This window comes from Syngnathus acus, chromosome 16, assembly GCF_901709675.1.
Source record: "Syngnathus acus chromosome 16, fSynAcu1.2, whole genome shotgun sequence".
NCBI classification, from domain to species: domain Eukaryota; kingdom Metazoa; phylum Chordata; class Actinopteri; order Syngnathiformes; family Syngnathidae; genus Syngnathus; species Syngnathus acus.
In genome coordinates, this window is record NC_051101.1 from 1,629,404 (window position 1) to 1,654,685 (window position 25,282).

A 25,282-nucleotide genomic window follows, 5' to 3' on the forward strand; every position below is an offset into this window, starting at 1 on the left:
TGTTTTTGTATTGTGTCGCCTACTTGTATGTCTCGTCACCGTGGGATGGAGGAAACGGAATTTCGGTTTCTTTGTGTGTCTTGACATATGAAGGGATTGACAATAAAGCTGACTTTGACTTTGACTTTGAAGAAGCTGGCGTCTTAATCGGACCTGCACGGAAAAGGCCATAGAAGCCTGAACAAACAGCATCCCCGGCCGGGCCCCCTTCAGTCTCGCTGCACACAACATAGCCCTTGTCATCATTTGTCATGCGTCGAACTTCACCCAAGATGGCAAACAAAGATGGAACACAGAAGCCACCTGCAGATAAGAAGCAGCATATTTGAGGAGATGGGGTTGGACGTATATAACGCTGGCAGAACAGAGGTGGTGGTCGACACCTCAAAATGGAGAGAGGACAGGTTGCTGTGCTGCTGCTGCTGCTTTCAATACAAGGTGATGCTGAAGTGGTGATTGTGCAGTGGTTCAGTTTGAGCATTCTTTTTCTTTGCCCCCACCAGGACTTTCGGCCGTGCGGGTCCTCCCGTCCTCCAACCCGGCGGCGGCCGGGGACACCCTGACGCTCTCGCTCTGGCCAGCTGCCGACCTAAAGGGTGGCAGCTGGGCGATGGGCGACTCCCTCATCCTGACCTGGCTCAGGGACCAGCAGGCGGTTTTCCCTAACCACAGCGGCAGGGCGGCGGTGAACGTCCGCACAGCCGCCCTCACCCTCAGCTCACTCACCTTGGAGGACTCGGGAGTGTACGCCGTGCACAGCAGCGACCCCCCGCTAAGGGCCAACGCCTCCATTACGGTGCTGGGTGAGACGCTGTATCATGGATCATCTTACAGAACAACAAATGCGAGCATTCAGAGTCAGTTTATTTGCCATTTGTGGAAAACCACATTGGAAAACAGTTTGCGAGAGCTCAAAAAATACACTTATGACAAGAACAATAGACAACCAATAAGCAGATAAATAGACAATCAATAGACAGATACAATAGATAGAATAAAAAGGACCCTTTGCCCCCATGGATAGGCTGACAGTCACATAAGAAAAATACAATTCATATAGAAAAAATGCATATTAGAAAAGTGCTAAGTGCAAGGTGCCCGCCACTGGTGCCTGCAGGAGCATATGCAAGCAAAACAAAATAAAAAAAGTAATAATTGTGCAGCTTTAGTTTGTTCAGGCTGCGCACAGCCCTAGGGAAAAAACTGTTTGCATTCCTAGAGGTAGAGAATTTTATTGCACGATACCGCCTGCCTGACAGAAGAAGAGCAAAAAAAGCAGAGGCAGGATGAGTGGGGTCAGTTAAAATAACAGAGGCACAAGACATAAGCCTGGACCTGTAAATGATTTTCGGATCTGGCAGGTCAGTACCAGTGTTCTTACGAGCAAGACGGACAATTCTTCTCAGACATTTCTGATTGCGTATGGTCAGATTTCCAAACCACACTGCAAGTGAGGAGGTGAGAACACAATCATAAGAATTTGATCAAATCCGGCAGTTAGAAGTGAATTCCATAAGTTTATGCAGAATAAAAAAGCCGTTGAAGAGATTTTTGAACAATGATGCTGGTGTTAAGATGCCAGCTGAGATCACTGATAGTAACACCAAGAAATTTAAAATTACTCACCATCTCGACCTCTTCACTTTTAATAGTGAGAGGGAGATGGGACACCTTATTCCTACGAAAGTCAAACAAAATTTCCTTTGTTTAGGAGGCATTTAAAATCAAATTATTGTTCTCACTCCACTTGATTAAGTTCTCTACCTCTAGTCCAGGGGTGGCCAACCAGTCAGAGACTAAGAGTCACATTTTTTACTGTGTCATCGCAAAGAGCCACATCATACACATGAGCACACATGAACATCCCCCCCTCACACACACACACACTCACACTCACACACACACATGCACACTCACACACACACCTCTGCTCAGCCAAATTTATTGTGTGACATTATCATGTCACGCGCCAACATGATAATGACAAATTGACTCCTACAGTACTAAAACCACAGACCAAAGACCACATTTTCAACAATGAACATTGTGTGCATTGTCTCACACAGACAAACTCTCAGTTCAACAAATTCCACAAACAAAAACATAAGTTTTTTCACTTACCATGTGTGGCGGGACAGACCATTCGTTTTAGTAGATTTCAATAACCTCACTGAGGCATTTTTTAACGAACTCCACTTCATTGTATGGCTTTTTAGCCCGTGCAATGTTCCAAGCCAGTTGAAACAATGCAAGCGTGACAGTCTCTGAGTGCTTCGTAATTTTTTTGAAAAACTGTACCTATTTTTCTGCCTGACTTTTCAAAGTGTCCAAACTTGTGCTTGCGAAATTCAGTCCCTTTTGGAAAGTCCTTATCGATATTGGCATGAAGTGAGCTGAAGTGGCACTGAACATTTGAAGCTTTTAAATGCGCTAATGACGTCCGACATATCAGGAAGAATGGCTTGCCATTGCGTTCAACAAAAAACAACTTTAACTCTGTTAAAAACGTCCTGTGTTCATCGTCATATATTCGTTTAGCTGTGCATTTTTTCCTTGCCATTTTGAGAGCGAAATTGACACTCCTCAAATGGGTTTGTCCCTCCTCCTTTGCGGGATTTCACCTCACGCGCATGCGCGTTTGACCAAAATACCATATTGAACTCAAGCGAAGCAAATACGCACAAAAAATAAACACAAATATGAACGTAAAAGAGCCGCATGAAACCAGCCAAAGAGCCGCATGCGGCTCGCGAGCCGCGGGTTGGCCACCCCTGATCTAGTCTATACAGTGGAGCCTCGGTTTTCGACCACAATCCGTTCGAGAAGGCTGTTCGAGAAGTGAATCGTTCGAATTCCGAATTATGTTTTCCCATTACAAATAATGGAAAAAACATAATCCGTTCCAAGCAAAAAAATAATAAACGCCTTTTTTAAGCATTTTTTTATTTGCGCATTTTTGTCCGATCGCGCAACAGCAGCGCACCGCCGAACGCGCAACCGTAGCGCGTCGCCGACCGTGCAACTGCACCGCGCTGGTCGCATTATTGTGACAGAGCCGTCGCTGAAATTTAGAAAATATTTTTAAAATCCTGATGTACTTTCCAAAATTGAAGTGGACCTCAGTGCGCAGGGAGCTTAATTTGGTCCGACCGCGCAACTGCACCGCGCTGGTCGCATTATTGTGGCAGAGCGGTCGCTAAAATTTAGAAATTATTTTTAAAGTCCTGATGTACTTTCCAAAATTTAAGTGGACCTCACTCAGTGCGCAGGGAGCTTAATTTGGTCCGATCGCGCAACCGCAGCGCGCCGGGCGCTCACTGTCGCATTGCTTTAGGAGCGTCTTTGTGTTTTAGGATGGCTTCACTGCTCCCACTTGTTTCCTTTGGAGGCATGATTAGAGTTGATGCAATCCTCAGAATAACGAGAATGTAATAACGAACGGAGTCAGTTGGCATGCGGGTCCTCTCGGCTCATCTCGCGAGGTTCGACAACCGAATTTCGTCCGACATCCGAAGCAAAAAAATCTCAAATTTTTTGTTCGAATACCGATTAATTCGAGAACCGGGACGTTCGAAAACCGAGGCTCCACTGTAGTTTGATTCATCATCTGAATGTATTGGCCCAAGGATGGTAGTATCTTCAACGTATTTTACTATCAGATTATTCTGGAAAGAGGCAGTGCAGTCATATGTACATAAAGAAAACAACAAAGGATTAAGGATACAGCCTTGTGGTGAGCCAGTACTTAAGACAAGTTTGTCAGACACACAGTCCCCAATTCTGACCCTTTGAGGTCTCAACGTTCGAAAATTAAAAATCCACTCACATACAGCATCACACAAACCGAGACGCTGGAGTTTGCATTTGTTAGAAGTCATTCACCAATTTTTGTTTGCTTTGACTTCTGAGATGCGAGCACTGTATGGTGCCAGGCAACTCAGTAGCAACAGGTTTCCATCGTAAGATGTCCCAAAGCAACATTGACATAAGAACTTAAAGTATTTCAATGTTTGGATTGACAACCAGGAAACCGAGTTTTTTTTTTTTCTCGAGTCAGTGAAACCTTGTGTACGTGTGTTTTGGCTCAGCTGAGACTTTCTGTCGCTACGCATAATGGCATCAGCTCCTGTCTGACTTGTCGTGTGTCATTACGCTCTATTTGGAGTATCATAATCATCATCATGAGCCAAATTCTCAAACACAGTAAACTAGACTTTCCCAGGAACCAAAGAGAAGATCCGCCAGCTTTTACACCGAGCTCACGTGGATGAAAATAGGGCCCTTCATGTTTGATAGGTTCTACTTTTTCAAACACTAAGACAATGTACAGCAAAAAAAGAGAAAATCTTCTCTATTGTCCATTTGTGTCCTGCCCAGAGCCAGTTTTGAACGTGACGCTGGGGACCAAGCAAAGCCGCCCGCTGGAGTCGTCCCCAGTGGCGCTGACATGCTCCGTCTCCTCGGGATCCTCGCCATCTTTCCTGTGGTTCAACGGAAGCTCGGAGGTGACGGCCCACCACAGGGTGGCGTTCTCCGACGGGAATTCCACTCTGACCATCCTCAACGTGAGTCGCTATGATGGAGGCCCCTTTAGGTGCTTTGCGTTTAACCCTGTCAGCAATGGCACCAGCAAGCCCTTCGTCTTCACCGTCATCTGTAAGCGACACCCTTTAAACATAAACCATGAAAGTGAACGCAGCCGGCGTTAAAATTCTTCTCCTCAGACGGCCCGGACAACGTGGCTTTGACGGTCAACGATCAGCACGCTGCCGCCGCTTCCTTTGCGAGCGGAAGCAACCTGACCGTACGCTGCTCGGCCCAGTCCGGTCCGCCGGCTCTACTCCACTGGGCTTTCGAGGGCCAGTTTCTAAATACCACGGGCCCGTCATTGGAACTTGTCCACGTCAACCAGGAGCAGAGCGGACCTTATTCTTGTCTGGCCTTCAATAATGAGACCAACATGAGCAACAACATCACTGAAGACATCCTCATAACTAGTTAGTGGTGTCATACTGGATATGTATGTGCGACGAGTGGTACATGTGCTCCTCTGGTGCTGAATTGCTGAATTAAAGTGTTAACTTTTTATTTTTAAGGTGCTAATAGCATTCTGCATATGGTGCCCATAATGTGTGCTTTGTCTCAGAGTCCCAGGCGACATCGTTGAAGCTGCACGTGTGGCTCCTTCCCGTGATGCCGTGGTTCGGATGCCTCCTGTCTGACGTGTGACCTCAAAATGTAACGATCTAGCAGTTTAAGCTTTGCTTAACTATACACTCAACGTCAGGGACACAATCTGATCCGTGATTCAGAACCTGCTTCCTACTATCATGTAATAATGATCATGCCTCCCCGGTTCTTATTGGCTCAAGTTATGTTGAGACGTTTCAAAGGGTGTTTGTCCCAGGGGTGTCAAGTGGCCTGGCAAAGACACTATGGTGCTGTACAAGCAAAGGAGGAGAAGACTGAAACAATGACTGCTTGTCTGTTCACAGATGCTGGCAGCCCCTGAAGAAGCACATGTGTGCACGCATGTACAATATCTGTGTGAATCTGCAGTGTCCAGACTTCAAATACAATTTGACACAGCCATCTTTGTCATTTTTTCCTGTGACATTGGCTGCTAATAGATAATGCTACAAATAAGTCACTGACAAGGGTGGGCAAACTTGATTTTTTGACTCATTTTGCAGGGGGCTCATTTAAAGTTCTTGATGAAAATAAAAGCTGGAGGAATTATATCTTGGTGATTTATATGGCAATGATTACTGATTTACTATCAACATTTTGGACACCCCTGAGGCAAAAGCTGTCATCAACAATGTAGGCTTTGTTCCATTTCAATTCTATTCTAATGTTTGCTCATTGTATCATATTGTTTGCCTTCATTTCATGTGATGTAACGTGCTCGTGATAATAAAATATTTATCCAGCGGACACGAGCTATTGAACGTGTACAGAAAGTACTTGGCGCCAGCACAAACATGTCAGACGGGTGAGGGTGGATCAAGTGTAAACACCAAGCAGTTTCGTTTCAGTTTCAAATGCCACGGTGCGGAAGAGGCCCACATGTCCCCTATGGATCAGACTATAATAATATTTTGAATCGCAGTAACGTCGTCATGCAAAATGATTCATCATAATTCCACTGACTGCTGACCTGCCATCCTCAATGTCACAAATAAAAGACATTTGATGTTTATGTGTGCATAAAAGACACTTGTCTTTGCTTTTGGGTGGTTTTGTGAACGCAGTAACCAAAGCGCATTTGTTTGATGTCAATTTATGCTCCAGTGGCGCACAAGTCGAGTGACGACCGCTTAATCTAGTTTGGGCTCGGGCCAATGCAAGGGTACGTATGGACAAACACGCACGCATGACCAATTTCGGTTCTTCATGCATGTATTTGGAGGGCCCAAAATTCCAAAGCGCTAGGGAAAGGGTTCCCCAGAAACACCACCACTGAACTTATCGCAAACAAATTTGAAAGAAAACCGCCTCTACGAAATTGCATCTTTGCTAGTTAAACACTAACACACTGTTAGCAAAAGGTATTATTTTTGTGTGTTTGCCCAACTGAAATTGTCTGACCTCAAACTGTTCATGATGCAACAAATATTTCTGTGTTTGTAAAACATGGAGGCGATGTTGCTCAAGCTCAAACGTCCTTATCTTAAGAGCAACAGAAAATTAGAGAGAGAACAATTCATCAAAAAAGAAGTTTCAAGCCGCTTGGGAAAATTACACCTTGTGTACAGTATTCAAAACAAGCACACACCTTTTCCCTTTAGCTAGCTTAAAGCTAACACATGTTGAAAAAGACAACAGATGGTCTGAGTAATGGCATCAGGAGCCAGATATGTGAATACAAATAGTGCAGCAACACAAACAGACAATATAACACATTTTCTTGACCTTAAGTATTTTTTTGATTAACTGAGTAGTTAACTGACTCGCTTACAGACTTCATTTGTGTCGTCGTGATTTGTTTTATTGGATCCAATGGCCAAGTTGCTCATACTAAATCATAACAAAAACACTATTTTAATTCACAGACTCGTCAAAGTTGCTTTTTGTGAGTTAAACACCAAAATATAGAATTTGGGCAAAACATTTTTGTGTTTGCCCAAATACAAATGTGTGGATTGGGCTGATGTGAAATTGCTCATTACACAACAAATTTTCCAGTGTTTATTCAAAGTGTGAAGGAATGTTGCTCGAGCTCAAAGGTCCTTAAGTTAACGTTGAAAGGAAAGCGTCATTGTGTTCCCCCCACTCCCACGACAAGTGGATGGAAAGTTGCCGAACAAGAGAGGTTTACAGTAAATGGACACTCCTGCGGCGCAGCTCCGGGAGGATCAGGGCAAAACAGGGCGTGGTGGCTTTGTGGCGGCAGCGTTGAGCATTTGCATCAACACAAAGTTGTGCACAGCAAATATTTGCTATCAAGGCAGCGAGCAGGATTGGTCATCAATTAGTTTTGCTAAGAAGGCCTTGGGGAACGCATCATGTTAGTGTGTCTCATGCTCATATCGCTGTTTTCCTGCTCAGCAGGTAAGACTAAAATCTCTCTGAAGCAAATGATAATGAAGCAGCGCTAAAGACCATTTTCCCTGTCTGTAGATCGTGCGCAAGGTCAAGGAATATCCGCCTCGGAGAACCCAATAGCAGTGGGGAAGAATGTCACCCTTTTCAGCCAGAACCAAGTTAGCACGGGCGCGTGGCTCTTCAACAATCATCTGGTGGTCATCATATTCCCCGGCGGAGCGGTCACCGCCTCCAACTGGACGGGCAGGGTGGTGTTCAACGCCACCACCTCAGCGTTGACGGTGATGTCGCTCGGGCTGGGGGAGTCCGGGACGTACACGCTCCAAGACGTGGGTTCCTCCGCTTCACAGTTAGTGCTGTCGGTTCAAGGTAAGGCATGATTTGTGGAGAGTAGCTGGATAGCTCAGGATACGCAGTAGAACATGGATGAATTGATTACACGGTTGTCTGTCTGCATGTGCCCTGATTGACTGTTGACCAATTCAATTGATTGCAATGGACTGTTGTCAGCTGAGGTACTGTAGGATCCCACTTTCCCTTGACCAAGAACAGGATGAAGTAGAAGGATGGATGGATGGATGGATGGATGGATGGATGGATGGATGGATGGATGGATGGATGGATGGATGGATGGATGGATGGATGGGTGGATGGATGGGTGGATGGATGGATGGATGGATGGATGGATGGATGGATGGATGGATGGATGGATGGATGGATGGATGGATGGATGGATGGATGGATGGATGGACGGGCGGGCGGACTGACGGTCTAAATGTGCTCTCCAGTTGATTGGCGAGCAAGCCAGGATGTATTTTGCCTTTTGTCACAGAAAGGTGGGATAGGATTGAGCTGCACCCAAACCTGAATGAGTTGTAGATGGATGGCTCGCTGGCTGGCTGCGTTTCTGTCCAGCCCTGTGGTGGATTGGGGAGCAATCCAGCAGATATGGGGGACTCTAATCACTTGACAGTAGTCAAACTCGAGCTGTTGAATTTAGGACTTCTGGCTTACTTGGCTAAAATGTATGGACCTTGACTTGGATATGACATCCGCAAACCAGATGCATGACTTGACAAGTCTTTCCACGTGACAGTTGAAAGTCAGCATAGTGCGGCGTTTTTTTTTTTTTTTTTTCTCTTTCAAAGACATGTAACAATGCAGAAGAGCTTTGCTGTCTGTAAGAGCCTGCTACAGTATCTTCCAAACATACACACACAAGAGGGAAACTATTTTGTGAGCAGAGGTTTTAAGTTTTACTCCCTCCCTTTGAGACTTTTCTGTGATTAAGGGCTATATAAATTAACTTGACTTTATGTTGTTGCAAAGTTATCCAGAACCATCTTATATAGTTAAGTCTGCACTTTTTTCTTATACTTAAGGAATCGAATCCATACTTTGACTCCCTACTTTTCCCACTTCAAGTTTGAACACATTACAAATCGTTTGAAAAAACTTTTGTGAGCCCTTCTTTATCCACAGAACCTATTTCGGGTGTGACAATGTCCGCAAATGGCACCGACCTGGTGGAGTTCAATGACACGGTGGCGCTCACCTGCGCTGTGCTCACGGGCACTTCCCTGTCCTTCACGTGGCTCAACAACACGGCCGAGGTGACGCCCGGAGAATACGTGCACTTCAGCCATGACGGCTCCGTGCTCACCCTCAGCAAAGTGACACGCTACGACGAGGGCCCGTTCAGGTGTAACGTGACCAACGGCATTAGCCAGGGAATCACCTCGTCTGCACAATTCAACATCAGCTGTAAGTTGCAGGCCACAAAAGTGTTTTTGGTGTTAAATATGGTCTCGTTAAAACTTTAGCACCATTGCTGATGTTTCTGGAATATACATATCTCACACTCCAGTACTATTTCCCACCATTCCTTTTGTTCCTCCAGATGGACCCACAAACGCCGCCGTGTCAGTCTCGCCCCCGGTGCACACCCACATCACGGGCTCAGACATTACCCTGACTTGCTCGGCCGAGTCCAAACCCCCTGCTACGATCCAGTGGATGTTGGATGGGATGAACCTCAACCACAGCGGGGCACTTCTTGAGCTACCAATGGTTGCAGAGAACCACTCGGGGGACTACCAGTGTCTCCTGCACAACTCTGTCACGTCCAGGTTCAGCAGTGTGAGCTCAATGATCAGGATCATGGGTAAGGTTGGCTCTTCTGTTGCAGGAGAGTGTCTGTTTGTGGCCCGTGAACTCCCCCGTTCATGAGCAAATAGATGAATCCATATATGGTAGTCTAGATCGAAGGACTGAATGGTGACCCTTCTGGGTTATGTCTGTCTTTGGACAACATTCAATTGGTACAGGGCCCAGTTTCCCCAAATGGATGGTGTTTCCAGTTTCTGGATGCTCTAGTTTCAGAGCCTGAACGCAATAAACAGCAGAAAAATAGTAGCTGCTCCTCTGTCTGTTTGTGCCCTGTGATTGACTGATGAACAATCCAGGTGTGCCTTTAACCCAGTTAACTGGGATAGGTTCCAGTCGTTGCAGTTTTTTTTGGGACTAAATAGAACAAGCGTTTGAAAGTAGACATTATGCGTTAGAGTTTACGAGTGACCTTGCATGCGATAAGCGGCGCAAAATGGCTGTCTGGTTTTTGGTCTATATTTTTCCCATGATGGCAACCAATCCAAGGAGGAGTTTGCCTTCCACTTACAGTCAGCTAGGATAGACTCATGACCATGAACAAAATAAGTAGAAAATGGATGTCTCGATGGCTGATAGTCATGTTCTGTGAATGACTGGCAATTTAGAGGAGGTTTCAGTTACTACCTGTCACCGGTGGCCGGATAAACTGCAGAAAATAAGTGGATGGAGAAATGGAAGGTTGCTGTCCTTACGATTGACAGGCATTCAATCCAGGGAGTAGGCGGTCTCAACAGGACAAGCAGTAGAAAATGGATGTTCTATTATTTATTGTCCTTTCAGATTGACAGTAGTGCTCACACTTCACAACACACTTGAAGTGGTGCTTTCACAAACAATGACGAGGCGGTTTCATGCGGGCTCAAGTGCTGGAATGTTTTTGGGCTAAGAAGTTAATCTCACACCATTTGAGACCAAAACTAACATCAAATCTCCTTGCAATGATGTTTTACCCTAAACAAGAATTGGTCCCACAGCGCCAATAACGGCCGTCGCGGTGAACCACACGGGTGGAGTGGCGGTGGCCGATGTGCCCTTCACCCTCAACTGTCACGTAACCGGAGAGGCAGAAGTCATCCATTGGATAAAGAATGGCAACCTGGTGTCCGCTGACAATACCACCATCTTTGATGTGGAGAACCGGACGCTGACTCTGAACCCGGCCCAGCTCTCCGATGCTGGCCAGTACACGTGTCATGCTTTCAATGCAGTGAGCAACATGTCCAGCAGTCCCTATACCCTGGAAGTCTTCTGTAAGTCCAAAACATGTGGTCCACTGATTCAAGTAAAAAATAATCTTGTGTTGATTGTTTTTGAAGACGGCCCACAGACGCCAGTGATTACAGGACCCTCCATGGCCCTGACTGGAAACCAGGTTCTCCTCAATTGTTCCAGCAGCTCGCATCCTCCAAGCGTGTACAGCTGGCACTTCAACGAAACCAAGGTGGCTGACACCTCCGAATACCTGACCGGCCCGCTGGCGCTCAACATGAGCGGGACATACACCTGCACAGCCTTCAACAATGTCACCGGGAAAAACAGCACCGCGTATCACACGCTCACTGTTTTGGGTAAGTGGAGTGACTCATTATTTAATTTCCTCAAATGGCCTCTGACAGAAACTGCAATATTCTATGCTTACATTTTGTCACCTCCTGTCCAATGTATGGGGCAATGTTGATGCTCCATGTCTTCCCTGGCTTCAACCTTTCCACAGCTCCGGTGCGCATGGCCTCGGTAATGGCGGCGGGCGCAAACCCGATCCTGAACCACACGTTCAACCTCACCTGCGAGACCGTAGGAAGCGTGGAGTCCATCACCTGGACGCAAGACGGAGACCCGCTGTACGCGGATGGCAACACGAGCCTCTCCTGGAACAACGGCACCCTCACCTTTGAGCCTCTGTTGTTATCCCACAACGGCAATTACACGTGCAATGCTTCTAACCCTCTCAGCAGCTTCACCAGTGAAAATTATACCCTCAACGTCATATGTGAGAATTTTTACACGAGATGACACGACCACCAGTGTATCTGTCCTGTGACAAACGAGAATACAAATTTGATGTTTTAGATGGACCCGGAATGCCTAACGTCACGTCGCCCAACGTGACGCTGGAAGGAAGCAACGTCACACTCAGCTGCAGCGCCTCATCGTACCCGCTCAGTCAGTACACGTGGTCCTTCAATGGCACGAATGTGGCCAACACCTCTATGTACGAGACAACTGCTCTCAGCACCAACATGAGCGGGACGTATACCTGCACGGCCCGCAACACTGTCACTGGCGACAACAGCTCGGCCCATACAGTGCTGACCGTTCTCGGTGAGACCTTGTGAACTTTTTCCACCAAGAACCAGCATAGCGACAATCAGAGTTGCAACAGATGTTAAAACTAGCTACTGTGACAAATATTCATTTTATACCATACATAGCCCTGAAAACAACCAGCAAATAACCCGTGTGTTATTTTTTTCAGAGCACATCAAATATGTCCACATAAATGTGTCCGTGCATCCTCCCGTGGAAGGATACGCTTACATGTTGATGTGCAACGTGTCCGGGCCCGCTGACCATGTGTTGTGGCAAAAGAATGGAGAGCCGCTGATCACCGACGCCAGGATCACCATGTCCTCCGATAACCGGACAGTCACGTTCAACGAGCTGCACCGTAATGATTCCGGACAGTACCATTGTTGGGCTTTCAATCCGGTTCAACACATGCTAAGCCCTCCTCACTTGCTTCTTGTCAACTGTGAGTATGACGTAGACATCAAACGGTGACATCGGTGCCAAATCAACTTCATGCTTTATTGCTGCAGTTGGACCGGAGACGCCGATGGTTTACGGTCCACCCGTGGCCGTGGAGGGACAGTCGGTAAACTTCAGCTGCTCGGCAGTGTCGCTGCCCGATAGTCACTTCAGCTGGTGGCACAACATCACCTTGGTCGCCAACAGCTCTATGTTTGTGACACCTCCTCTGACGCTAAACATGAGCGGACAATACACCTGCATGGCCCGCAATCCCGTGTCAGGAAAGAACGTCACCAGAACCCTGATGCTCCACGTTATTGGTAAGAATCCACAACAGTGCCCAAATGTCTGTCTCTATGTTCTGGTTACTAACATCAGTTACAATTTAAATTATTTTTTATGCGTGAGGTCAGAGCATGGCAGCAAAACACAAAACGAACTAAGGGCTAGAAGGATGGAGCCAACAGGCAGTTCAGAGAGCAAAATATTTGTAACTCTAGTTGTTCTTTGACAAAAGGAGAATTTCAACTTAGAGCAAGTTGTCATTTTCAGAGGACATCAAGTCAGTGAAGGTGCAAAACGACACGATTCCCATCGACGGCGACAACTTCACGTTGACGTGCGTAGTGGACGGGCCGTACACGTCCATCCAGTGGAGGAAAAACGGCACAGAGCTGGCGGCAAACTGGTCCGCTACCAATCACTCCCAATACCACATGGAAGAAAACAAGCTTCACTTCACGCCCTTGACACGCTACGAGGACGGCACGTATGAGTGTATCGCCAGCAATCTGGTCGGGTCTCACAAAAGCCCCGCGTACGAGCTCCTGGTCAACTGTGAGTACTGAACAAATTGAAGTTTTTGCTTACCGACAGCCGGAATAGGCCTCAGCTCAAACCCCGACCAGAATCAGGACAAACGTTATTAAATGGATAAATGTAAAACATATTGTGATTGGCACCTTACAAAAAAAAAAAATCTCTGGCTTGTTTGACCGCTCGTTCCACTTGCAGACGGCCCCCTCAGCGTGACTATTTTGGGTCCGGAGTTGTCCAAAGAACTCTTCACCGTTACCATCACGTGCGTGGCAGATTCGCGGCCAGAAAGCGAGTACGAGTGGTTCCTAAATGACATCCCCTCATCGGCCGTTGCCTCGAGCAGCGTCATCCAAATTCCGTTGCTGGAGTCCAACTACACGTGCAAGGCGACCAACCCCGTCACCAACATCAGCATGTCGCGCAGCAAGTCAATCAGCCCTTTTGGTGAGTACGACTCTCCTTCAACGACATTCCATCATGGGCAGAAAATGAGAAATTCCCTTCATTTCTCTGAAATGTCATTTTTTCTCCAGGTTCTGCTTCTGCCCTCCAGTCCATATCGCACAAATATCTGGTGATCATAAGTGTTTTGATCGTGTCTGTCCAGGCTCTCTTCCACTGAGTAGCTCCAAATCATTTGCAGCATCCCGTCGTTGGTCAGCTCGGAAAGGCGGTGGAGACATCATCTGTTATTCATTTTCGTTTTTGACGGCAGCACTTTGTGATTATTGCTGTCACTGCACTGGAACGTGCTTTTCCTACTTTCAAAGTGGCACCATTGCTAACAATCAACTCTTGCACTTTTGGCCAAAGTCGTGTGAGATCAAACCATATGATGTGTGTTTAGACATTATCAGGCGTTGACTTGTAGTATTTTCTGCGAAATCAATAAAACTTGGAAGACTGGTTGATCCTCGGGCCGTGTTGTTTTGTTTGTTTAATTTGGGGATATATACATCCAAATCTGGTGAACGGCACGGGACTCACGTCAGTATGTACCAGCACTTCTCTGAAGTGGAGGACATAGCAGAAGACCGGCCAGTAAATATACACAAAGATCACACCCACCAAAAGAATGCTGTTGTCTTTCTTTAATTTGTCTTCTCAGCTTACAGTGCTCGCAAATTGAAGCAATGGAATTTTCCTGAAGGCCAAATTGGAGCGGCACCTCCCGACACAAGAATTGTGCAACAAACACATTTGTGGCGTTTGTTGTTTTCAACTACAGTACAACAGCAAAAAGTGCTTAAGGACATGGATAAAGTCTGAGGAGGAGCGTCATCACGGGACAAAAACAGGAGTGGGAGCTTCATTTGGACATTAGTCTCCTTCTCCAACATTTCACATTTATTTCATAATTATTATTTCACTATTTTCATTTCAAGTGTTTTGGTCCCATTACCTGTAACAGTGATTGACAACCACGTCGCCCACCGATGCGTTGTCATCGATATTATTTGTCATTCTTGCTAAGCTAGCGGGTATGAGGGACCAGTGCGAGTCGTCTATACGTGCGCATGTGTGTATGTGTTACTCAGTTCTCGGCAGACCTGTCTAGCATGGACTTGAGGTGGGTTTGCAGCGGCTCACACACAGCCTGGTAGGCCTGCGGACTGAGGTGAAGGTAGTCGTACATGTCCTGGTGGGAGATGCTGCCGTTGGAGTGCACGAAGCCCGGGTCCACGTTCAGGAAGGAGGCGTGAGCGAGGCCGGCGACGGCTGCCCGCACCAACCGGTTGACCTCGGCGTTGCGCTCACGCAGCGGGTTTGGGGACTTACCTCTGGGCAGGAGTCCCTGCATGGAAGAGGGGTTTTCAGGTTGAAAAAAAAAAAAAGCAGAGGCCGCTATCAGTACTGATATTTAACGGAGGCGTGACGACTTACCAGAACGAGCGTGTGAGCGTGCGGCAGCTTGTTCTTGACCACTTGGACGATTTCCATGATGCCGCCGCAGATCTGCTCTGCGGTGTGTCCATGGTTTTGAGTCCCCACCCACAAAACAACGATCTGGTGCGACAGAAGCGACGGGATGACGTCACCGTGTCCATGCACCGAAAACTAATGATGTGCACAATACCTTTGGGCTGATGTGGTCCAGTTCACCGTTGGTCAGTCTCCAGAGCACGTGCTGCGTGGCATCACTGCCAACTCCGAAATTGAGGGCGTGGAGTGGCGAGAAGAGTTGTCGCCACACCTGCAAAACATATCTGGCTTGCACATGAACATAAATTTAGAAGGATGGACACAAAGGATGGTTTCTTACACCAAATTGATGCATGTGCTGCACCAGAAAGTCACCAACGAAGAGGACGTCGGGTTCTTTGTCTTTGCTGTCGGACAGGAAGCGGTTGTGCTGCACATGGGCAGAAGAACTATCAATACAGGAAGTGCCATATTGAAGGGTTTTTATGTTATTTTTGTGATGCCGCCACAGTGGGGCTTCGGCTGGATCAGCCCTTTCTGCCAATAGAGGGTGGTGCTCGACTTTAACAGTCATAAGTAGTTTAATGCACTAAAATGTGGCTAGACTGGATGAAGACTGGTAATGTGTGGATGTACAACAGCGCCGGCAAAGTTCCGAGGCAGAAATTTTGAGTGGACCTATTTTTGTGGTGTAGTCATTCAACTACTAGCCCTGCGTCAATTATTAGGAGAGAGGTTTTGAAATTGTATGTAAATTGAATGTAATTTGGCGGTCTGCCTGCAATTTCGTGACTGTGTTTTGTGTGTGTGTAAGGAGGGGGGGGTTACGCTCATTTAAATTACGTTATGAACACACCATCGACATCCATCGTCCGTCTCCCTGGGTGTCCAAACAGGCGGTGGGTGTGGCGGCCGGGTTCTTCTCGTCGGCGCTCATAGTCGGCCCCGATCAGCGTTTAAAAGCCGCCACGTATGACTTTGGCTCTTTCTGTTTCAACGGCCCAACCCGAAAGAAAAAAAGAAAACAAACAGTCTAGACAACACGGCTAACCGGGCGGTCGTTTCAGACGCCAATGAAATTAGCACCGGCGGCTAGCTTGTGAGTTTTTTTTATTTTTTATTCAACTTACTTACGTTTACCTTAGTTGTTGAAATAATTGTGCGCCAGGCTATATGATAGATCAAACCAGTGAGAATTTACGTGAACGTTGAAATGGATAATTAAATAGTGCAAAATCGTGTCATCATCTCCCCAAATCCGTTTCAGGAAGTGAGGTTCACGCTGATGGCCCGTACCACTGCAATCCTGTGGGGATAACGGTGAATTGTTTCAAAACATTTCATTCCCTTAGCGGTGTTTTACAATCACGATTCACCATTGGAGAAAAATATTACATATGTTAATACTGGGCTTCATAAAATTTAAATGGGGAAATGGGAGAAAAAAAAATGCTACGTTGTGGGACTCCTTTAGGAATGTGTCAATGGTCCGGTCGAGTGACGTTTGAGAGCGCTACCACTGCGCATGCCTAGCGCATATACGCGTCGCATTTGGGGGGACGGTTAAAACTTTACAATTAGCTGTGATGTCGGCAGTTGTTTTTGAATTAATTTAATTGTTAGGTTCATTCGTCGGGTTCGCTGTTAATTCCGCCTCACGCGGCTTAAATTGTTTGTAGTTAATTTGGGCGGAGTACAGGAACATCATTCAGGTGCGTCTTCCGTTTAAATTGCAGCTGCAATCACCTGCATACGGCTAACGGGCGCGATCGATTGTACCGTTCACCATCACTGCACGTTTTATAAAATAAAATAAAATGGATTGATTTTGCAGGTGTGGTGGGCTCTTTGATCCTGACCAGTCAGTCTCCTCTTTTGGCTCTGCAGACGTCCGTTAGATGGCGCCCTCGCCAGTTTGTGAGTAAAGTGAACTTTTGATCGAATATCTGCAACGCGGCCACGTTAGCTTAACTTGCACGCGTTCAGTGTTCAGTTTTGGATCGAATTGAAATAATTGTAGACTGCCAAACTGCTGCTTGTTCTGCAGCAAGTGAGTTGACTGCCACCAGACAGCACTTGTATAACATCTGTATCTTAAAATAGGGTGATATGAGTATACCGGCAGTATGGCAGTTTTTTTCCCAGAAATATTTTATTTTCAAACGTGTTTAATTTTGTTTTTTCTCTCAAGTCAAGATGAGCCACTTAGCAGAGAGACAATCCGTGGGGGCCTCTAAATGCCCAGCGGACGTGAGCAAGCACAAAGTGAAACGCCTGAAGTCACGTAAGGAGCGCAGTCAGGTGAGAGGCAGCAAGGACGCCTGCAAGCTCAAAGCGCGCAGCTGCCACGCTCATGGCAACCTGGATATCGGGCACACATACGGCTGCTGCCGGCACAGCTGTTGCCGGCATGGCTGCAGGAGGGACGGCGCATCGACCCCGCCGCCGGCGCTCTGTGAAGCGCTGGCTCCCATGCAAGAAGCCAGTGTCATCACGGAGGCCCGCCTCACCGGCCGCCGTGGGCCTCTTCAACCGCAAGGTCAAGTCTATCGACATCGAGCAGCTGTTACTGGGGAAGAGGGAGGCCAGGGTCAAGGAGGCAAAGGCGACATCCTCGCACGTCATGACTGCTGCAAGTGGTCCCGATGAGGAAGCCGGAGCCACTGAGGAAGGATGTGACAACAACAGCCCGGCGTCAGATGTGACGCCGGACCAAAGAGAACAACAACATCCAGCAAAAAACGATTTGCGCCAGGGGCTGCCATCCTCTGCTGAATGCACGCCGCAGAGAAAGAACCCCCCTGACCCGCGCCCACCACCTAGCCCGATTCGCTGTCGGCCCGTCGTCGTGGAAACCAAGGCGGACACGCATGCCCAAAGAGAGGACACTGGCTGTAAGTCTGTCGCTGTGGTGGCACGGCACCTGTGCGAAGCCTTGCGCCTCCCCTTAATGAGGAAGAGGGATCTGGTGGCGGAGAGCAGGGAGGTGCTGGTGCGGGCTCTGCGAGCGGCGCACGGCCAGCGCTTGCAGCAGAACCTCCTCCGCATACACTCAACCACCGACCTCCACCATCATCCCAGGACAGAAGTCCAATATCCCACACGGAAAGACTGGGATGGACGCTTGATGCCAGGTAAGTGACGCCACAAGCGCCAGAGAGCCCAGAATCATCCATGAGAACCTTCAACTAAAATATGCCGCACTCGTATCTGGCATACTTTAACCCCCTTTAATTTATGGCCTTTAATTTGATAAACAGCTATGGATTTTTGTTTTGTTATTAGACACGTTCCCAGCACCATTTCAAGTCCACTCTGCGGATTACTTCTACTTCGGCAGCAAGGATGCTTCCGCTTTGGAAAACACAAGGAAGGGAAGGCAGCACGTTCCCTGGGATCTCAGGAGCTCGCCACAGCAGCACTTCAGCCAGGTATGAATGTCTGATGTATTTTTTTTTTCTTGTAGCAAAGCCTTTAGCCGCCTGCACCTTACTTTGTCTTCTGAGAAGACCGACGCTTGGCAAAGCAGCCCCATGAACACCTCGGCAGGCTTCTTGGAGGACATCTTCAGGCCTCGCGTCTCGCCGGAGGAGTTCAGCATGGATTTCGGCTCCTCCTCGACAGAGATTCATCACTTGTTTGGCCTGTCCCCTCCCTGTCGAGCGGAACCGGCGACACACGGCTTTGCCAAAACGGACTACACTGTGGGTCCATTTGAGGACTGTTTTGCGCGGAGGAGGTTGAGTCGATCGCAGGCGAGCTGCACGCAACTTGGCGCCCGCCAGGAGCTTGCAGCCCGATATTCACCTGAGAGCTTTCCCCTCGAGCGGGAAACCTTCTTTGAAAGTCAACAGTACTTCCCAAGCCCCATTTTGTTCTCACAACCTTTAACCTCCTTCCACGACCACCGTTACCAGCCATCTTACAGTCCTCCATCTTTATTTGCATCCTTGTCAAGTCCGAAGCCCTTGTCCTTTTACCACAGGAAATTGTACTAACTATTGTATTAACCCAAAAAGGCAACGTATTCTTAGCAATAATATGCTCAGTCTTGCCCCCAAGTCCAAATACTTTATTCTGATGGGTTGTGCATTTTTTGAAAAATAATTAAGCAGATTCAAACCTTGATTTTCATCTGGCACATACGACAGAAGAATCTTTCTACAATCAATTCTCTTTGAACTCACTTTCTGTTCACGTCTCGTATGCTTTTTTTTGTTCTCTCATAAACAGTCAGACAAAGAAGAGTGAAAGTGGAAAATCCAAAATGATCACAATGAACCTCGAAAATGTGGAATGTCAATCCAAATTGCAAAAAACAGTCCAAGCGATGCATCCTTTCTCAAAAGCTCATTAGTCGAGGCGCTTGTATCTCAAAGCAGGAGACATGATACATTTTATTTCACAATTTCCAATGCTTCCTCTGTGTTTTAATAACACGCCTGTGACATTTGTTCACCAAAATAGCCAATTAGATCAAGAATTACATTTTCTTTTCTTTTTTTTCTCATTTGCAATTCCACTTCAACTTTTGCAGATTAAATGACCTGGATGACTAACAAGCTAATTAGTCGCACAGTTATTTTAATAAGTGTAATAGTTTCCATCCGCTATGAGAGTCTGAGTGTCAGAATCTCCCAAATCGTCCGGAGCCGCCCGAGTTTCGTCACCGTCCTCCATCTCCAGTTTGCTCCCAGCCTTTACTGCACGACGCAACTGATTCCAGAAGAGCTCCTGGGCCTGCTCGGGGTTGATGCAGTCCGAGGAAGGCCACTGCAGATACGTCTTTTTGAGCATGACCTTCCGCATGCGGTGGTAAGAGGACATTTGGCGTTCTGAGACGGGCTCCAGGAAGACAAGCAGGAGCACGTCGCGGTGTTCGTCAAAGAGCCGGTAGCTGGCCAGCTGGATCTCCAGGGAGCACCACTCGCTCTGGATGAAATTGCGACTCACCACGCAGATGGTCTTGCGGCTACTGTACACAGCCGCCACGATGTTGTCCACAATGTCCCGGCCGGGCTCAAAGTCGCGGTGATGCAGGCAAAGTTTCAGAGACGAGCCGGTGCCTTCCAGCTTGGGCAGCAGCTGCTCCATGACCCACACTTCGTCGTTGGAATTGTATGACACAAATGCGTCGTACGTGCAATTCTCCTCCTCCTCCTTGAATTTGCGCCACTGCTCGCCAAACCAGGATCGAAAGACGTAGTAGCCGTACTTCATTTTCCAGTAGAGTTTAACGTAAAGCAGCGGGATGACTGTCAACAGAGCCGCGGCGACCGCCGTGCTGAAGAAGAGAAACTCGCCCAGGTCGATGTAGCAGACGTTTGTCTCAAAGTTGTAGAAGTTCTTCTGGCCCTCCTGGCACGGTAGGTTGTAGACGTAGACCACTTGGACCCTTTGGTTAATCACTGTCCAGTTCTGCAGCTGTGAATTAAGGCAGGTGCAGCTGAGCGGAAGGTTGCGTATGTCCAGGTAGCGCAGACGATGCAGGTCGCTCAGCATGCCCACGTCGAGGCTTTGCATCCCGTTGTGGTTGAGCTGCAACGACTGCACCCGGCTGAGATTGCCAAACACCTCCCGGGAGAAGTTCTGGATGCCCGCGTTCTCTAAAGTCAACTTGCTCAAGTTGCGAAGGTTCTTGAACATGCCCGGCAGTAGCGGAATGTTCACGTCGCAGCACTTGTTTAGTGTGAGGAAACGCAGGCGCTTGAGCTCATCAAAGGCATCAACGGCAATGTACGAGATTTGATTGTTGGTGAGGTAAAGAGAAGTGAGGTTACCCAGGCCGTGGAAAAACTTGCGTGGCAACAGCTTGAGGCCATAGAGACGCTGGTTGCCCAACTTCAAATCCTCGAGTCTGCTGAGATTCACAAATGGCGATATGACGGTGAGCCGGGAAAAGTGAATAAAGTTGTTCTCCAAATCCAGGACCTTAAGCATGCCCTCAAACACGGGATGGAGGCACATGTCGATCTGGTTCAGGTGGTTTCCGTCCAAGTATAAGTTGGACAAGTTTCGAAGTCCTTCAAGTCCTGCGGGCCGAATCTGGCTGATCTTGTTCCCTCCCAGGTCCAGCGTTGCCAGATTGTTAAGCCGGGAGAAGGTCTTGTTGAAAATGACAGAGATACGATTGTTGCGCAGGTTGAGCGTCTGCAGTGAAGTCAAGTCCTCAAAGGTGTCGCAGAAGAGGTCGGTGAGGAGGTTGTTGTCCAGACGCAGTGTCCTGAGCCTGACCAGCCCTTTGAGCGCTTTGTGAGCCAGATAGGCGATGTTGTTGATGTTTAAATTCAGGGTGACAACGTTTGGCGTGTGATGGAAGGCGTAGGAGTACACACTCAGAATTCGGTTGTAGCGTAATTTCAGCTCCTCCAACTTGTGGAAAGGCCTCACATTCCTGCACGAGTAAAGTCTGGTTAGCTTGTTATTCTCCATGATGATGGTTTTTAAAGATCGATTCTCGCCGAGAAAACGGAGGCAGGTTGAGTTACTTTCCTGGAGGCTCCTGGAGGTTATTTGATTTCGCGATAGATCCAGAGACATTCTGATTGTGGGGCAACGGGATAGCGTGTCATTTGCAAGATCCCGTATGTTGTTGTTGCCCAAGCGTAGGTCATTGAGATATTTCATCTTTCGTCTCAGCACCTCGCACAGCTCAAGCAGCAGAGAGCTGTTCTTCACACCTGTGCCAGTGAAGTCCACGTGGCCCGCCTGGATATTACTGATGTTTAAAAGCTTGATTACGTCAACCGCGGTGGTGTCCAATTTGAGGTAGTTGGTTCGTTCCAGGTCCACACCGGCAAAATCCTCAGCGGTCAGTCTAGAATTGTAGGACAAATCCAAGATCTCCACCCCCGAGAGGAAGGAGCGCTGGCATCCCAACGTGGACAATTTGTTTTGATACAGGTACAACTTGGTGAGGGACTTGGGGAAAGCAATGCGGTTGTGCTCCAGAGACGTGAACTTATTGTGGCAGAGCATCAGAATCGACAGATTCCCCAAGTGGGACACCGACTCGACAATCTCTGAGAAGTTTGTCAGGAGATTCTCCTGCAGTATTAAAGTGCCAAGCTTGTGCACGGCAAAGAAAATTTCTACCGGGAGCCGCTTGAGTCGATTGCCCCTCAGCAAGAGGAAAGTGAGATTGTGCAAGCTCGCAAAGAGCGAGGGGCTCAACTGAGAGATGTTATTGAAGGACAAGTTGAGAGACCTCAGTTGGTGCAGGTCGCTGAAGGCCAAGGCGTCAATGGTGCTCACATTGTTGCTGTCCAACCGGAGCAGCTGAAGGTCCGTGAAGCGGGTGAAGGCTTTGTCGGGAATGTGCGGGATGGAGTTGCCCCAGATGCTGAGATTGATGACATGTCCCTGCAGGTCATCCATGATGGCGGAGATATTGGTCTCCTTACGTTGGATGCATTTGAAGCCAAGGTTCCTGGCTCCGTCCCTCGTCTCAATGCAATTCTTGAAGGTATACGCTGCCGCCACTGCCAAGACTAGCGCGAGACACGACAGCCGATAGACAAGAGCCGCCATGGCTCAGCGTTCTCAATGCACTGAGTCCTTCAAAGGCTAATTTTGGACCTACATCCGAGTATATCTGAGGGGAGAAAAAGGACAAGACATGAGTGGCATCAAACGCACGCTGCTTTTTGTCACCGATGGGAACATTCCCACCTGCTGGGGTCTGACGCTGACGGTACACTTCCTTATAAATAACAGTCATTTCTCTTTTTATCAACAAGACTCCAGCTGCGCACACTGTTGTTGTTTCGCTTTGTCTTTCTTTTTTTTTTTAAACATGCAGCATTTAAGAATGAATACTGGCTCATTGTCAGCTGCAGAACAAGCGGCGTTTGAGAAGAAATGCTGGCTTATTAAAAATAAAATAAAAAATAAATCTGTGATGTAAAATTCAATGACTCAAAAGCTATTGTATGATTTATTATGAATGTAATTGAATGATTAAACAATTCTATTAATTGAAAATGACTTCACAACACACATATAAACACATTTCTAAAGGTCATGACATTTTTATTGGAAGGATACGCCTGACAAAATAAATATTGGATCATCATAACAATATGTGCAATTGTTTTAATGATGTCAATTGAAAACAATTTCCCCCGCTTTTCCTCACAAATATCTAAATAACAGGCTTGTTGAACACACATCAATCATATGCACCATATGAAATTTGCTCGAGTGAAAGCACAGCGTGTACATAGTGTGAGTGAAGTCATTATTCACTATCAAAAAATGTCCCGGCATGAACGTGACATTCAGGTGAACAAAAAATTGGAATTCTACAAAAGAAACAACAATTATCTTACACTCGAGATGTTCGCGCTCAAAATGAAGAAATAATTGCAACAAAAGAATACTTCAACTTCCTCGTGAGAAGACAACCTTTTGCACACTCTGCACCAAACACCGCACGAAAAGGCAAATCTGAGTACTATTTGGAAAAGAATGAAACGATTGCAGTATTATGTCGTCTTACCCGATATCAAAGGAAATGTGTCTTGTCACCTTCTTTCTCTGTCTGAAAGAGGAAGACGAATGACACTGTTGCCCTTTACAATTCCCCGGTACTTTGCTGACGTCAACTAAAGGTTGAACAAATCCAAACACATTTGAAAATTACACGCAGACACAATTGGGTGATGGAAGGTGTTAGGGTTGACAACTTACTCTGATCGTATGATTATGTTGGGATGTAGACTAGAATCATTTGCTAAAACCTTCCACCTTTCCTTGACTGGTTTTAACTTTCCACATTCAGTTTGTTGAAACCTTCCAAATGATGTGGAAACATTCTTGTTAGTTATCTAAAATGATCCACTACTATCTCTTTCCACAACCTTGTAAAACAAAGCACTAAGACCCTCTGCACTGATTAACCAGTTTGCAGAGGTGACCCCCTGTTCACTCTCACCCCCACCCTGCTTTCTCTCAACAAATATTCCCTTGCAAGAGGTGAAAATTAGACTGCTTTTAAGCACCTCTGTACCACTCAGGGCACTGATGGCTTTCTCCGCTTGCAAGCGTAAAACGGCCAAACTGCCTCAAGTGTGGTTCTTGCATAAAAGGTAGAATGGGCAAAACTCTATCTATAAGGGATTCATTGGAAGGGAGTGATTGCCAAAATAAATAATGAGTCAATATTGAGAAATAATGAGCTTTCCATGACCCGCCCTGCCAATCAAATAAATCACATGCACCTCACGCCTCATTAACAGCGTAATTTAAACTCCGTCATCCCAGCCAGTCCTTGTCAGTCTGTCTGGTGATGCTCCTCAGTTGCTCACTACGCGCTCTCTGCCCGACTCCTGTTGCCGACCATGCCCGTTTTCTGACCCTCCCAAGTTCTGTCTGCCGCCCGCCCTGACCATTTGCCTGTTTACGACCTCTCTCTGACCGCCGCCGCCTGTCCACCACTTTACCCCGAACCACGATTATCAGCTGCGTCCTGTCTTGCTGTGCGCTTACTCTGTTGTCCTCTACAGTAGGTTGGTTCCAGCCATCCGCCAGCCAGGCGCGCAGTGGAGTGCGACCCGTAGTGGCGTGACAGTTCCCGTCCACCAGTCGAGCCCCCAGAACGTTGTCGCTCAACCCAGCCAGACCTCCAGCTTGCCACATTCCCCTTCTCTCTTTCCAATAAAGTCTGCGGCGTAACGCATTTGGTTGTCCAGCTCGATCTGTCCGTAAATATAAGATTAGTTTTCAATGTTATGCGGATGACACCCAATTAAACAAAGAATAAAGGTGTTCTGTTCATAACTAGTGAGATCCTCTCACAGATAAGAAAGGAAGGGAGTCTAAGAACTCTCCGGAGCTAGACAGAGATCTTTGTTTAAGCAAACATATGAGGCCTCCGGTTCAGGTCGACCAGCGCTTCTGCAAAAACAATTATTCCAACACTCTCCACAGACACCTTCAAGTTCCTCGTATCCACAATCTCTCGGGACCTGAAATGGTCTAGCTGCATAGACTCTGTCCAGAAGAAGGCCCAGAAGAGGCTGTACTTTCTGAGACAGCTCAGGAAGTTCAACCTGCCACAGGAGCTGCTGAA

General features: G+C 47.3%; 5 protein-coding genes across 7 annotated transcripts; 3 read left to right on the forward strand and 2 right to left on the reverse strand.

The window, feature by feature from the left end:
- Positions 1 to 359: 359 nt before the first annotated feature.
- Positions 360 to 5,911, forward strand: LOC119135619 (carcinoembryonic antigen-related cell adhesion molecule 1-like). Its single transcript, XM_037273379.1, has 6 exons — positions 360 to 438; positions 504 to 803; positions 4,378 to 4,656; positions 4,725 to 4,997; positions 5,147 to 5,238; positions 5,496 to 5,911. Exons 1-5 carry the CDS (start codon positions 390 to 392, stop codon positions 5,227 to 5,229), a joined length of 984 nt encoding a protein of 327 aa, XP_037129274.1. The 5' UTR covers positions 360 to 389; the 3' UTR covers positions 5,230 to 5,238; positions 5,496 to 5,911.
- A 1,329-nt stretch (positions 5,912 to 7,240) lies between these two features.
- Positions 7,241 to 14,204, forward strand: LOC119135518 (carcinoembryonic antigen-related cell adhesion molecule 5-like). Its single transcript, XM_037273171.1, has 13 exons — positions 7,241 to 7,554; positions 7,624 to 7,917; positions 9,031 to 9,312; positions 9,449 to 9,712; positions 10,692 to 10,967; positions 11,034 to 11,285; positions 11,432 to 11,707; positions 11,788 to 12,039; positions 12,194 to 12,469; positions 12,537 to 12,788; positions 13,021 to 13,305; positions 13,483 to 13,731; positions 13,821 to 14,204. Exons 1-13 carry the CDS (start codon positions 7,509 to 7,511, stop codon positions 13,907 to 13,909), a joined length of 3,093 nt encoding a protein of 1,030 aa, XP_037129066.1. The 5' UTR covers positions 7,241 to 7,508; the 3' UTR covers positions 13,910 to 14,204.
- A 159-nt stretch (positions 14,205 to 14,363) lies between these two features.
- On the reverse strand, positions 14,364 to 16,507 carry pafah1b3. Of its 2 annotated transcripts, none has more exons than XM_037273416.1 (6): positions 16,351 to 16,507; positions 16,067 to 16,198; positions 15,551 to 15,640; positions 15,365 to 15,481; positions 15,172 to 15,294; positions 14,364 to 15,082 (listed from the first exon to the last, which is right to left on the reverse strand). In XM_037273416.1, the coding sequence occupies exons 2-6, from the start codon at positions 16,145 to 16,147 to the stop codon at positions 14,822 to 14,824; spliced, it is 672 nt and encodes a 223-aa protein (XP_037129311.1). In that variant the 5' UTR covers positions 16,148 to 16,198; positions 16,351 to 16,507; the 3' UTR covers positions 14,364 to 14,821. The 2 variants fall into 2 exon arrangements, with proteins under 2 accessions (XP_037129311.1, XP_037129312.1); XM_037273417.1 differs by having other exon boundaries at positions 16,341 to 16,473.
- Positions 16,508 to 16,613: 106 nt separating this feature from the next.
- On the forward strand, positions 16,614 to 19,772 carry LOC119135577. Of its 2 annotated transcripts, none has more exons than XM_037273301.1 (5): positions 16,614 to 16,922; positions 17,045 to 17,131; positions 17,420 to 18,344; positions 18,496 to 18,641; positions 18,720 to 19,772. In XM_037273301.1, the coding sequence occupies exons 3-5, from the start codon at positions 17,564 to 17,566 to the stop codon at positions 19,206 to 19,208; spliced, it is 1,416 nt and encodes a 471-aa protein (XP_037129196.1). In that variant the 5' UTR covers positions 16,614 to 16,922; positions 17,045 to 17,131; positions 17,420 to 17,563; the 3' UTR covers positions 19,209 to 19,772. The 2 variants fall into 2 exon arrangements, with proteins under 2 accessions (XP_037129196.1, XP_037129195.1); XM_037273300.1 differs by having other exon boundaries at positions 17,045 to 17,127; positions 17,402 to 18,344.
- Positions 19,773 to 19,774: 2 nt separating this feature from the next.
- tlr21 (toll-like receptor 21) lies at positions 19,775 to 24,020 on the reverse strand. Its single transcript, XM_037273179.1, has 2 exons — positions 23,711 to 24,020; positions 19,775 to 22,804 (listed from the first exon to the last, which is right to left on the reverse strand). Exon 2 carries the CDS (start codon positions 22,738 to 22,740, stop codon positions 19,795 to 19,797), a length of 2,946 nt encoding a protein of 981 aa, XP_037129074.1. The 5' UTR covers positions 22,741 to 22,804; positions 23,711 to 24,020; the 3' UTR covers positions 19,775 to 19,794.
- Positions 24,021 to 25,282: the final 1,262 nt, after the last annotated feature.